This window comes from Arachis duranensis, chromosome 8 (genome assembly GCF_000817695.3).
Source record: "Arachis duranensis cultivar V14167 chromosome 8, aradu.V14167.gnm2.J7QH, whole genome shotgun sequence".
Taxonomy (NCBI): Eukaryota; Viridiplantae; Streptophyta; class Magnoliopsida; order Fabales; family Fabaceae; genus Arachis; species Arachis duranensis.
The window spans coordinates 13,329,155-13,344,521 of NC_029779.3; the positions used below are offsets into that span (position 1 = coordinate 13,329,155).

Here is a 15,367-nt window from a genome sequence, read left to right on the forward strand (position 1 = left end):
GTTAATAGTTAAAAATAAGAATAAAATATAATAAATTTTAATAATTTTTTAATATTTTTATTTTTTAATTAAATTTTATATAGGTCTCTTTTTTTAATTTAGTTTTTCTTTAATTAGTAAAATGAAAACTAATGTTAGACCAATTCACAAGAGTATTTAGAACATACAAGAAATTCTCCGTACAATTTGTTTCTTTCAAGAAATTAATGCATGAAACTTATGTTGTTTAAAATGAGCCACATGAGCAACAGTTTCCTCAGCTAATTAAATTCAGTTATTTTATGAGTCATGTTAGTATAAAAGAAAATGTTTGGCTAAAATCTTTTATTTTCATTTCAATATATTAACTACATCCAATTTTTAAAAAAAAATTAACAAAAATGAGATAAATTTCGGTTAATATAATGAACAAATTAAAATTTAGAAGACAGATCTTTCAATATCATTATTAACACGATCTTTACAAAGCTGGTTTGATAGAATTTTTACTTTTAAAATATATCTTATCAAAGTAAGTTTTTAAAAAATAATTTTTTAAAAGCCCCCTAAAAAAAAGATAAACAATAGAAAAAAGGAGCACATTAATATAAGGTAGTTTTGCACAATTGCTAGCTAGGGTGAACAAAAATAAAGAGCAAAGACATATAAACATGCATCTAACACCGCAATGGCCAATGGACATAGTCATATATATCCCAAATTACTCACAAATTAGAGAAATAGAGATTCTTTTTTCAAAAATAGAAATAAAGAAAAAGAGGGGAAATATGAACTTGGAATTCTAATTAATTTGGTTGAAAGATGATGCCTCTTGTTGAACTGCGCATAATAGTTGATTCACAGCAGCAGCTATTTCATCCACCGTATTCAGCTGGCACCCATCCTCTGCCTGTGTTCCAACCAATTCACACACATCATTTCTAAAATTACAAACAACAAAAATCATCTATTTCTTTTACATTTAATCAACACTAATCAATTTTTATTAGTATTTTTCAATACACTGTTAAATATATGTATGTAAAAAATAGAAAATCTTGTGCTCAACTGTTTTTAATATTTTTTGACTAGCACAATTACTAAATTTTAGTGAATGAATAATATTTTTAATAATTAAAAAAAAAATACCTTTACGCTAACAGAGTAAAGGACGAAGTCATGGAGAGTGGTAACATTAAGGTGGAGAATGGTGAGGCTTAGAGATTGGAGACCAACAACCATCTTCATCAGCTGCCCATGTCGTTTCTTTGATAGAATCTTGAGGTTCGCATGGCTGTCCACCATTGTCACTTCTATGTCCGCCACCGCCGCCGCCCACTGTTTCTGTTGCTGCTCCGCTGCCATCGTCTTTCCCTGATGATGACCACGCGTTGTGTACTGCGGAAACGCGAAGAATTCGCCAAACGGCGATGATTGGCCACTACTATTCATTCCGGCGGCGCCACCAGCAGCAGTAGTGTCGTGGTGGTTGGGTTTCTTTTGACCCTCCATGGACTGCAAAAGCTGCTCTAGCTCCTTCACAAAGTTAATGGCGCCTCCAATAATAGACGCTTGGTCACCCTGTTTTTGTAAATAATTAGGATGGTATTAATTATTGGATAATAAAGAAAAGAAAAGTATCAAAGTATGTATGGCGTGTAGTAGTAATTTCCATGTTTGATTAGTTGAGAACTCGTGTCATGTCAAGTCAGGTAAAGAATGATTAAGGTGTAGAAGTAGAAAGAAAGCAAATTAGTAAAGAGATTCTTTTTCTTTGTTATCCCAAAACTGGAAAAAAATAGATAGAAGCATGGGCTGAGACTTTTTTATTGTTGTCGTGAGACTTTTTTATTGTTGTGATGGGTTAAGATATTATTGTGATGGATTAAGATAGAAGAATGGTTTAATAAAGAGAAAGTAACTGACTCTTTGAACATAAGAAGGAGGCATCAAAGAACGAAGGACGGCGAGGTAGTCGTTCATCTGTTTGCGGCGGTTGCGTTCAACAGCAATGTGAGTCATCCTCTGGTTCTCGATGTCCTCCTTGTTCTTCGTGGTTTTGGTGCGGCGGCGTTTGCGGCGGCCAGTGGTGGTGGGGAGAGAAGGTTGATCGACGGTGGCAGCGCAGCAGTCAGGGGAGCTGGAAGAAGTGGCGTAGTGGTCGTTGTTGGAAGGAGGAGAAGAAGAGTCGGAATTGTTAGTTGCTTGGTTTTGTTGAATGATGTTGTTGTTTATAATTCCGATGAGATCGTGGTGGTGGCTGCCGAGAAAGGATGAGTAGAAATAATCCTTGGTGGTGGTGGTAGAAGAAGCATATGATGAGAATAATGGGTCTTGTGGAAAAACCACAGCCTCTAGTGCCATTTCTATAACATAAAAAGAAATGAATTGAAGGAAGATCGGATCAGAGGAATCAGAGGAAACAGAGGGTTGATGATGGATATGAATTGAAGGAGAATCAATATATAATGCACACCAAGCTAATTAAGGACCAAACAAACACACCCTTTTATCAACCCCAAACCATTTACAACCACCATTATTACTTTACCAAAATTTATTATTATTATTATTATTATTATTATTATTATTATTATTATTATTAGAGTTTAGCTATCATGTATCATAATAAGAACACATATTAAAGTTTCTACTAATAAAAGATTTTAAATGGGAATGAGTTATAACTCAAATGACATAATTTTTTCATACTCATTTAAAGAGTTATGTATTTGAATTTTTCTATCTTTGGTAAAAATAAATAAAAATTTTTAAATTTGTTATTTTAATAAATGTATTTGAAACTAAATTTTATATATTTTTGTATAAAAAATTTCTTAATCTATAACTTAAACTTATGCCCTTAGAATATATATTAGCCAAATTTTTATTATAGTAGTAATTAAAGAAAAATAGTTAATTTTTTTTATCTATTTCGCTATTAATTAATAAAAGTCTTAGAAATTAATGTTATAAGTTAATATTTAATATAAAAATTTAAAAATAAGATATTTAAAATTTAAATTCAATAAAACTCAATTTTATTGACTTTTATAATAAATTTATTTAACAACCTTCTATGGTGCTGTTGTTGGCTGAAATTAGTGACTCTAGTGTTGTTTCAGTGAGATTATTACTCTAATTAGAAACTTATAACCAGCCAGCTTCACATTAGCATTTTGGTTATTAGAGCATAAGAATAAAAATTGTGCAAAAAATATAAAATAACAATCAAGTTAAATATGAGACCCCTTCTTAAAAAAAATAAATATTGGAAAATGGAATCAGCAAAGCAACTTGAGAGCGTTGATGTAAAATGAATTAAATTAAATTAAATTTTTATACAAAATGTGGTATAGAAATGAAATTACTAATTATTATGATTCACATCTTATTATTATCATAAAAAACAAAAAGCTACAGAGCACTGCACGTGAGGTTTTCAATGTAGACCACCTCCTTGACCATGCTGCAAACTCAACCACTGGAGTCAGGAAGACACAAACACAGAGAGATTCTCGTGGCGCTTTCTTATTAAAATTCCTTAATTTTTGTGATTGCAACTAACGATGATGGGTTGGTGCTTTGTGCCATCGTAAATAATTGACCCCAAGAAAAAGGTCTCAGCAACATTGTCAGCTAAATCTGCATTACATTACATGTACTATTTCTGTCATCTTGTCCTTATTTTTAAAGTAGTTGTATATATTCAAAACAACTTCCTACCTTCCTTTTTGTTTCCTATGTTATAAAAATCCCCATTTCCTTCCATGCTATGCTTCATTTTTATCTTAATCTAGCAATTATTTTTACCAAAGTCCGTGTGAACAAAAACAAAATAAAACTCTATGTAGAACACTCAAACATACATTTTATTCTTAATAGTTGCTTTTGTTGTTGAGTTTTTTTCAATTTGATAGGATAAGAACTAATTTATCGTGAATTTGAATTTTATTTAAAAGTTTGTCAATGAAAAAATGTGTTATTACATTCATAATGCGAGATTTTATTTTTAGTAGTTGATGCAAATAATTTGTAACCACGCTTAGGTGGAGGTACAACTAGTTCAATATGTAGGTATTCTCTTTAAGATTATTTTAGAATAACTTTTTTTGATAGTTCAAACCTTTACAAAAATCTAAGTAAAAAGTAAAAACATAAAAATCACAAAAATCAGAATATGCACAAGAAAAGACACATTAATAGGATAAAATTAAAAAAACACAACACAATATTACTAACATAAAAATAAAACGAATGAAACAAGAAACAAGAAACAATGCCACTGCAACTCCAAATAATAGTCTCAATGCTCTTCTTGATTCAGATTAAATTTCCCTACTTTTTGTAAGTAGTGTAGTGAAAGAAAGTTTTGAATTAACGAAGTTGTCTCTATGCGATCTAAAGATTACAGATTCAAGTTATGAAAACAATCACTAATATAATTATTAAGTTAAACTACGTATATTATACTCTTTGAATACGATTGACCCAGCATTAACGCGTGATATTTGTACATAAGACTATATTTTTTCTTTTTAAAAGTAGTGTAGTGTCTTGATCTTGAGTGAAATAAAAATCATTTTTATACATGTTATCTTTTTCAAGCTTTACAATTTAGTTTAACTATGCCTTTGTTATTATAGTTGGAATTTTATTTTGATGTACTTATATTATTACAAGTTACAACATTTAGACTATTAATTAAAATAAACATTTTCGATCTATATAACAATGAAAAATGCAATGCAAGAAATGAATATTTTACGAATTAAAATGGATGTGTAGTTTCATTTGGTAATAATGTGGTCGGAGACTGAGACATGAAAAAGAGAAAGGTGACGAAAAGCTGGTGATAACTTTCAGATTCTGAAGAAGATGCATGAGCATCAGAAGGAAGAAGGAACGAAAGGTTACGTTGGAAAAATAAAATATATATAATGAAAACAGCAATCAAACAGCATAGGGTGCAGGCATGAAGACAAAAACTACAGAGATCAGAGAGGAATCCATGTGACCACACAAATAAAGAGCCACTCTGTAATATAATCTCCTCCTACTACGAACCATCATCATCATTTTCTTATTTTAATTATTCAAACTATATTATTTCCACACTTCATGCAAGTATTAATTAATAATCTAGGATTTTTTATTTAAATATATAAGATAGATATAATATTTACCGCATAAATGCTCAGGAAAAAAAAATATGTTTTTCACTTTTTTACATATATACTACTGACATTAATTAAAAACGAGATGGTTATGAAATTAATTTTTGTAATTTTTTTGTTAATAATTAATAATACTTTAAAAAATAAAATAAAAATATAGATAACAAATTTTTATTCTATTTTGTGTGTGTATTTTTTAACAGTTATTTAAATATTTTTTTAAAATTTTAGATCAAATACATAAATAGTTTATCAAATATAAAAGTTATTTACCACTTAAAATTTTTTTAAATATTTTTATCACGTTTTTAAATTATTTGATCATATTTTTCGATAATAAAATTCAGGTGATTTTTGTCAACGAGAAAATTATTTTAATACATTTTGATAATTTACCCAAATTTTAAACATGAATCTTAGCTTGTTTGCTCACGAAACAAGTTTTCAAATATTTTTAAACGTACATTCATAACTAATTGCCAATGAGATAAGTTTATATTTTAAAGCACGATTTGAATCAATTTAAAAAATAAAAATTAATATAATGTATTTTAATTTAATTTGGATCATAATGATTTTATTTTTATTTTAAATTTTATAAAATTATCTCGTAAATAGTGCACATCAGATACGTTTATAACTATTTTATTTTTATTGTTAATGAAATAAGTAATAAAGAGATTGTAATTTTTATATTTATTTTATTTGTTTAAATAAAAAATTCTAATAATCTAATAACATCATTTTTTTAAATAAAAATTTAAGTAATTTTGTTCACATTAATTTGAAATTTTAAAAAAATAAAATCAAATAGTTATAATTTTTACATTAATAATATATAAGAGTAGTATTATTTGAATATGTAAAATAAGTATTTATATCATAAGCAATCCATCCAAATATAGAAATTAAAGCTGAAATTGGAATATACTATATGTTAAGATAATAATTGACAATGTACCAAAATTTAATGATAACGAAATAATTAAATAAATATATACAAAACACTTAGTAGAATATTTAGATGCCTGTATTTGCCGCAACATGATATGTATGTATAGTAGTGTTTATATCTTGACCCAAAATTATAAAGTCAAGTTCAGAAAGAATAAAAATTTATCCAAAAAAAATAGTCTCTTTTATTTTTATCCGATCTCATAGAAATCGGACACAAAAACAGTAGCTCAATTCTAATTATTTGAGTAATTAATTATCTTTTAAGATATTTTTACTTTTTTAGAAAAGAGATATCATCAACTTTCGTAAAAAAAGAACAGTTATCCATTAATAAAGCTGGAACAACTTTAAAAAATGATTCAACATTCTATTATAAATACACTGATACCCTCAGGTATATTCAGACTCAATATACTAAAAAATTTGTTAAAATTCTTACTGAATTAGATATCGGAGTCTCTTGTAGGTACCATCCCCCCAACTTCTTTACGAGGAATACGGACGGCGGCACCTTAGCGCTTAAAGAAGTCGGACGCTGCCATAAAGGGAGTCTAAACCTTACGTCTTGACCCAATAAGCAACTCAATTTTAGGTAACCCTCGAAATATTGGAGCCGTTGCTAGGACCTGGGAATCTACACCTACACATGGCGAAAATCAATTTGAGGACGGTAACACAGTATCCGAATCGGAACCAGAACTTCACAACGATGATCGAACATTTGCATTTCCTCCACCACGGGATAGAACAAGTACCCCCACGGGAAAGGAACGTTAGGAAATCCCCATCCACAGCGAATTCACTCGGAAGTCCACCGACCTGAGGATGAAGAACGCCCCTCCCTCATTCGATGGAGATATTAGGACTGGTACATGAGTATCGTGGCCAATTGGAACAGCTCGAGCAGGAGCCTAAACGACAATGACAACGAGAAGCAGAAGGAGAATTAGGAAAAGAAGTACAGTAATGAAGAGAGTTAGAGGAAAAGCTCTTGAAATTAGAGGTCGACCTTCGAAGTTGGAGCAATTGGGTGGATCAGGAAAAAAGTCTTCTCGGAGGGGATTATCCGTTCATTGAAGAGATCATGCGAGCCAAGGTTTTCAGAAACTTTAAAACGCCCGACATGGACTTCTATGATGGAACAACCAATCCGAGACATCACCTTAGCAATTTTAAAAGTCGGATGTACTTAGCTGATGCGTTCAATGCGACTCGTTCCAAAGCCTTCCCGACAACACTGACCAAAGCAGCAATGAAGTGGTTTGATAACTTACCACCCAAGTTAGTAACTTGCTTTGATGACCTTGCAAGGAAGTTCCTTACTCGATTTTCAATTCAGAAAGATAAAGTTAAACATGCTCTAAGCCTTTTAGGAGTCAAACAAAAAATCGAGGAGACACTCCGAGATTATATGAAAAAATTCAACACAGCTTATTTGGAAATACAAAATTTACCTCCTGAAGCAATAATAATGGGTTTGGTTAACGGTCTTAGAGAAGGGCCGTTCTCCCAATGAATATTCAAGCAACACCCGACTTCTTTATATGAAGTCCAAGAGCGGAATGAGAAGTATATCAATATAGAGGAGAATTTTTGAGTTAGAGAACCAGCCTCAAATTCAAACTCTACCTACCAAGTTCGAGACAAGGAGAAAGAGACTAAAAAAAGGAGGAGTATAACTCGGAGAAACCTTGGAGATACCACAACTATATTCCCCTCCAAGTTTCTCTTATCGATGTTTACAGAGAGATCTGTCACACTGAAAAGCTTCTACCTCCTTGTCCCATAAAGCATAAAAAGGCTAAAAGTCGGATAGAATATTGTGAGTAGCATAAATTATATGGGCATTCTACTAATGACTATTATGACTTAAAAAATGTCATAGAAAAGCTGAATAAGGAAGATTGGTTAGAAAGGTACCTGACTGAAAAGACGGACGACCAAAGAAAAAGGAAAAGAAATGACGATGACGGAGGACGACGAGATCGACCCCTACAAACTTTTGAGAAATGGAGGATTCGCATGAGGAGAAATTACTAAATCCTCACGTAAAAGACATCACAAAGAAGTGTACCAAGTGGGGGAAGATAGTAGAATTCTCGACTTACCAACAATCTCATTCCCCAAAGAAGATGCACAGGGGGTGACATCGAGCCACGACGACCCTATGGTAATTACAATGATCCTTGCTAATGCTAACCTACATAGAACTTTAGTGGACCAAGGAAGTTTAGTTGACATATTGTTTAAGCCCGATTTTGACAAGTTTAGGCTAGAAGAAAAGGATTTGAAAACGTATCCAGACAACCTTTTTGGATCGGAGGACACACTGATCCGACCTCTTCGTTTTATATCGTTGTACACCATCTTTGGCAAAGGCACAAAATCAAGAATCTTAAACGTTGACTACATCGTGGTCGACGTCATATCCGTTTATAATATCTTAATAGATTGGACCATCTTAAATTGACTAGCTGCAGTTGATTCCACACCTCACCTAGTCACCTATATATAAAATTCTTAACTACAGAAGGAATTACTACTATAAAAGAAGACTAGAAACTGACAAAATAATATTACAATAAAAATTTTAACTTAAAAGACAGTACAAATAATAAAGAAGTCAATATTATTGAGTTTGACGGTATCTGAATTCAGAAACAACTACGTCTCCAATCCAAAAAAAAAAAAAAGATAGAAAAGGTGTAAATCTTAATTATTAGCATCTTAATTATTATTTATATAGCTAGTTTTATTATTTATCTTCCTTGTTTGTGACACATAGAAAATCTTAATTATTATTATTAACCATTTGACCACATCTCGATAAGACATTCTCAATGTTCTCTTCCCTATTTTCTCGGGTATACCATAAGAGGAATATCACAAATTACCATTCTAGCTAATTAATTAGTTTTTAATTTGTGTTATTCCATGCATCTATCGGTGTTTAATTAACTAATATAGTAGTTCCACGGCTAATCTTTGAAAGACGTGTACAGAATGATTAATCTATTAAAGAAAAATCCAAACCCCAACTGGCATTCCTTTGAATGTATCACAAAATATAGTAGATTATAGGATTCGATTACTGCTTAATTAAGTCTTAACTATAGAGCAATATAATTAACTAGCTAGGTTAATTAAGATCTGCTGGTACTACTACATAGATATACTTCTAGCTCTCCAGATAATACTACTGTTAAATTATTACTATAATAGAACATGAATTTATTATTTTACTAGGGGCTTAATTAGAAAACTATTATATTGTTAGTACTCTCCTTTCTCCAATGAATGTTGATACCATACGTATATGCTTTATTTATTTAATGCAAGCTGCATACTATTAAGAAAATATAATTATATCTATGGATCAACCTCATTCATATATGCGTAATTTATATTATAAGCTTATAAGTATATTTATCATTTGGTCTACCAACAGAATAATTAGCTCAATAAAGAAGAAGTTTGTCTTTTGTGCATATATATGCGTAGAATAGTTGTTGGAAATATATAATTTGAAGTTTTGCAAATCCGATCCCGTTCAAAGATTTTAATGAATTTATGATCGATAATACAGTTCAATATGAAATTATTATGAGTCACATGCAATGATTCGTCAAGTACTCACTCGGATCTTATATGATATAAAAATATCATGAAATACCTTATTGTATATAAAACTCATTCAGTATTATTAGCTAGTGAAAATTAATTAGTATCCTTATTATAGGAACTAATTACCCAAGAGTTATTCTTCTTCAACAGCGGAATGTTATGTATTAATTCATGCTTGCTTGATTATTTTAATTTTTGAGATGTCAAATATGGATACGTAACCCTATTCTATGATCTATAAAGAGTAAAGAGAGATATAAGGGATTTTTGTCGTTTTGTGTGGAACTCAACACACGGCTGCACCTAAAGTCCTCATACCTAATGAAAAACAAGAAGATAATCCAGAGGGTGTGTCCCATTAATAACTCATCAAAACAAGTCTCAGTTGCTTAATTGCATGTGCTTCCACCATAAAACACGCTATAACCACCATTAATTATTATTATTATTATTATTATTATTATTATTATTATTTCCAACCGCGGTATCCGGCCACAAGTACATATAATTTATACTTCATGCCCAATTTATTAAACTCCATTTGTTAACACTTTAAAAGTTATGAGATACTAAAACAAGAAAATAAAAATATAAAATTATATTAAATTAGTAATTTAGTATATTTTATGTTTTTTTAACAAAAATATAAAGACATTGATAAAAAATACATCTTACTCATTTTTTTTATTATTTCTATCAATTTTTTATAATTATATTTTTTAAATTTTTGTATAAAAAAAGAATAAATAAAATTTTTATAATTTATTTTAATTTATCATTAAACAAAATATAAAAGTATTAATTTTTATATTTTTATCTTTTGTATTTTATTTTCAATATTTTATCTTATCCTGTTTTCAAAACCAAATGCGTCTTAATGATGTGCTCATTCCCTTAAAAGCACTTAGTTTTTAATTAGTACCATTTTTTTTAGATAATGACAATTAGGGCTGGAAATGAGTCGAACTAGACTAAATTCAAGCTCGACTCACAAAAATTGAGCTTTGTTCACGGCTCGACTCATTAATAATCGAGCCTATTTCTTAAACTCAAACTCAACTCACGAAAACTCACGAGCTGGCTCAAATAATTGGAACATAATCTATAATTCTATATCAATAAATTATAACTTATATATTTAAAAAATATTTAAAAAGATCAATTTTATATATTGTTTATCTATCAATAAATTATAAATTTTTTATTTTTTTCTACATTAAAATTATATATAAAAAATAAATATAAAATTTTAAATAATTAAGATCATTAATATATATAATTATATATTACTATTTCATATATATATATATATATATATAATCGAGTCAGCTCACGAGCTAATGAGCTGAGCTTATCAAAGTTCAAGCTCGACTCATTTAATTTATGAGCTCAATTCCAGGCTCAAACTTGGCTTATCAGCTCACGAGTTTAGCTTATCGAGCTATTAACAAGCCGAGCTCGAACTGGCTCATGAGCTGACTTGACTCACTTCCAGCCCTAGTGTCAATATTTTATACAAATACTTAATTATGTATATTGAAAACAAATATTTTGTACAAATGTTATTTCAAACTATTACAAGAAAGACGTTGAATATCGTCAGATTTAGCGGTATTTTTTGCGTCGGATACAAGTAAGATTTAGTTCCCAGAATTCGTTATCGTCAAATTTTATGTTCCGCCACTAAATCTGACGGTAATCAGTGGCGTGAAATCTTATTTCAGTAGCGCCAACATCTTAGGTTTGGCCGCTGGTATATCGATTTAGTGAAACGCTGTGTTTAGGCAATCTACCGGTGATAAATTCGATGGTAAAATTGGAGCAAAATTCAAACGCGAACCCCTTCCAAAACTCACTCTCTCTCTTCTCTCTGTCCCTCTCTTCTTGTCTTCTCTCTTCGGTGTTGAAGCCGCCGCCATTGCCACAACCACCTGGAGCCTCCGCTGCCACCGCCGCTACACGTTGTCGCCGCTAGAGCTGTCGGTCACTGTTGGAGCAGTTGGGAACGTCGCCGCTATTTGCGTTCGCATAGTGGCCATCGGTTCACGATGGTCGTTGTCGACGTCACAGCTGCCTCCTGTCACTAGCACCACACTTCCACCGTTCTGCATTCACCATCAGAGGTAATTTTGGATAAAATTTTTTTTATTTTTTTGTGAGTTTAGAATTTTGTTAGGTAGTTTATTAAATTATTGATTAAATTAGTGTAATGAAGTTTGTGATTAAGATTTGGTATAATTTTTTTATTTTTTCCAGATATTTTTGTGAGTTTAGAATTTTGTTAGATATTTTATCAAATTATTGATTAAATTAGTGTAATGAAGTTTGTTATTAGAATTTCTTATGTGAATTTAATGTAGATAAAGATTAAATTAAGTTCAGGTAAGTTAAGTAGGGCGAGATTAACAGTGCTCAAACTATTGGAATACTTTGTTTAGTTTGTTGAATTAATTTCACCTTGTAAATTTAACAAGTTGTCTTTTTTATTAGGACGGTGCTATTCTAAGATCAATTGAAGTTCACTTCTTCCGTATTTTGTGCATCCATGTTTCAGGTAAATTTTCAATCTCTAAATATACTCAATTGTTTAAGTTTTATAACAGACTTACTTTTTCTAGGATAGCATTTTAGGACGGAAGTGGGAGAAGGTCGCGTAGAAGCGCCTCCTTGAAACCCTTGTTTGCTGAAAAATTGTGGAGTTATAAGGGGGTTGTACACTAGAACGGTTAGGATTTGATGTATTATTAAATTCGTGTTTATTCTAATTTATGCCTGTACTTGTTTTCTCTATGAAAACTATTAAATTTATTTCGTGGATGTTTCTAAATTAAGGAAGAGTTCTGCCAAAATTTCGTTTAAATTGTTTAAAACATATTTGGTTTGTGAGAAAATGATAATGGAATTTGGTTGGAGATTCTAATTATAAGAGACACCCTGTCAAATTCTAAAAATTTTAATAAGTTGTATTGTTAGATGAATTCTAGGGTGTTTGTTGTAAGATGATTTTAAGTTATCGTCTATGAATGTATGATAGGGACAATAGTGGACGCTGGGGAAGGGGTTTGTTAAACTTGAATTCTTTGAGGGGGTTGACGCATGTGTTGCATATGTCTTCAACATAGAATCATTTAGGTCTCAAGGGGTATCTAGGTGTCCGTGCTATAAGTGTCGGCTGACTAAGTGGTTAGGACCTTCGGATATAACACTTTACCTCTACCATAATGGGTTTAAGGATGGGTATTGGATGTAGAGAAAATACGGAAAAGTGGATGAACAGGAAATTAACTAATCTGCCCATTCACTCCAGGATATGGTGTCCGCTACACTCTTGGGATATAGTGCCCGCCACATTTTTCAATCATAGTTTTCATCCTAAACCTTATATAAATTCTCACTTTTTGATCTAAGCCTCTAATCAATTTAATTCAATCCTAGTCATAATCTTAACTAGCCTCGTAAAGCATAACTCATCATAACACCATTCACATACATATATATGTATAACCGAAGGTAATCCTCAACCTCTCCAATTCGTGAACGGGATTAAACCACCATCCTAACCGTGAACGGAACAAGATCACCATCTCTACATTACACCGCAACCACGGACAAGTGGGATGAAACCACCATCCTTGTCCAATGCAGGTGCCAAATTAATACGCAAGCGGGATGAAACCCACGACCTTGCCAATCAATAATCATTATCAATCGTAAATGCGCAAGTCGGATAAGACCTCTGTTCTTGCTAATTCAGTCGTTCAGATTACATTCAGTCAAATCATTGACCTAAATTATTTTCATAAATTATAATATTCATTATCCCAATTCTTTATCAAATTATCAATTTCGTTATCTCATGAGTGAGACAGTGCCACCATCCTCACCGTGGGCAGGACAGACTACCATTCCTACAATATTATCATTCGGTTAACCAAGTATTTATCCAAAAATTAATCAATTTAATTCTTTAAATTTATTCACACTCTATTCAGAGCTTAAAAATTGATTATCAGGTGTCATACTGAGTCTACAGGGGGTAACAAACTTGTCGAAAAGGCTAAACAGTAATAAAATAGCATTTTACAAAAATAGGTCGTGTGCACACGTACACCTCTATGTGCATGCACAGATCAACAAGCTTCCCAGAGTGATGTGTATGCACCACCCTGTGCGTGTGCAAAAGTTCATAACTCTGAGCTGTAGAATCTGTAGTTTTCAATTTTCGACATCGATTTTCAAATTTCATAACTTTTGCTACAAAATTTATTTTTTTTTCCGTTATTTAACGATTTTAAAACTCTCATCACCAATTTTAATTCAATATAAGTTTCACCCAAATTCAAACTCCGAGCACCAAGTTATGACCCATCGAAGTTGGTCAAAAACTCAATTTTGCCAAAATTCTGCATAATGTTCACTTTTACAAAATCTCCAATTTACCTCTTTCAAAACTAACATAGACAAATTCCTAAGCACCCGTTTTTACTCAATCATCAATTCTCAATTATATCCTGGTCATCTAAAGCCCAATCAACAAATTTCATCTTCTATAAACTCCAAATTCAACATTATAATATAACAAACTCAATGCACATCACATCATAGCATATTCACATAGTCAATCATCATCAACTTACCAATATTCCTTCGATCACGACCTTCAGCCTAATTATCATTCAATAACATTTAATAATCAATCAAACCACAATTTGTATCCCATTTTAATATCTCTCAAGACTCAATTCATGAAAATCATGCCACATCACATCATCATTCAACCATCATACCACAACCCAATTCAACATATCAATACCAACAACTTACCAAAACTTACCCAATTATGGTCTCTGACCGAATTCTCATTCAATATTCATTAACCAACCCAAATCATACATTTCACCATCATTCAACATCATATTCAATCAAGAATTTAATTTCCTACTTCATTGACAATAATTCAATCTCAAGACATACCATAGCACATAATTCATTCAATTAAAACCTTTGGCCACAATTTCACACATAATTCACAATTTTCCAACAACATAAACATGTACACTAATCCAATATCATCACAACACCAATTATACCACGTATCCTAGGGTTGTTTAACCTAGGTTTTCACATAGCATTACATAATATTTATTCGAAACTATAACATGTACCTTCGTTGATGGCGGTTCCCAAATCCTTTGAATCTCCTCTTCGATCACACCCAAGCTTTAATCAACACAATCCAAGTCTCACCCAATTTCGCACCAAATCAAACCAAGCATTCAAGATTCTGTATTCAATCTAATTACATCAAATTCTCAATTGTTCTCACTAAGTTTTTGCATATAATTGGAAAAATCAAAGAGAAAGAGTTCTCTTATCTTGTACTACATAACCTTGGTCAAAACTCTACTAGAGATTATGCTTGAACTTCTCCTAAAACATCAAAATCATGAACTTCAACCCAACATATACCAAAACACAAATTTAATAGAAACTTAATGGATGAAAAGGTGGTCGCTTGTCCACAAACGAATTTTTTATCGGAGCTCTAGTTTGGGAGAAAAGTGGATTTGAAAGTGGAAGTCAATAGTGGATTTTGGGGTTAGGGCTCTTCTCTTCTCTCAAGCTCAAGC

At 31.4% G+C, this 15,367-nt stretch overlaps 1 protein-coding gene across 1 annotated transcript; it reads right to left on the bottom strand.

The window, feature by feature from the left end:
• Nucleotides 1-618: 618 nt before the first annotated feature.
• On the bottom strand, nt 619-2,463 carry LOC107460905 (transcription factor bHLH96). The gene is made up of 3 exons (XM_016079329.3): nt 1,906-2,463; nt 1,129-1,560; nt 619-889 (listed from the first exon to the last, which is right to left on the bottom strand). The coding sequence occupies exons 1-3, from the start codon at nt 2,341-2,343 to the stop codon at nt 782-784; spliced, it is 978 nt and encodes a 325-aa protein (XP_015934815.1). The 5' UTR covers nt 2,344-2,463; the 3' UTR covers nt 619-781.
• Between the last annotated feature and the right edge of the window lie 12,904 nt (nt 2,464-15,367).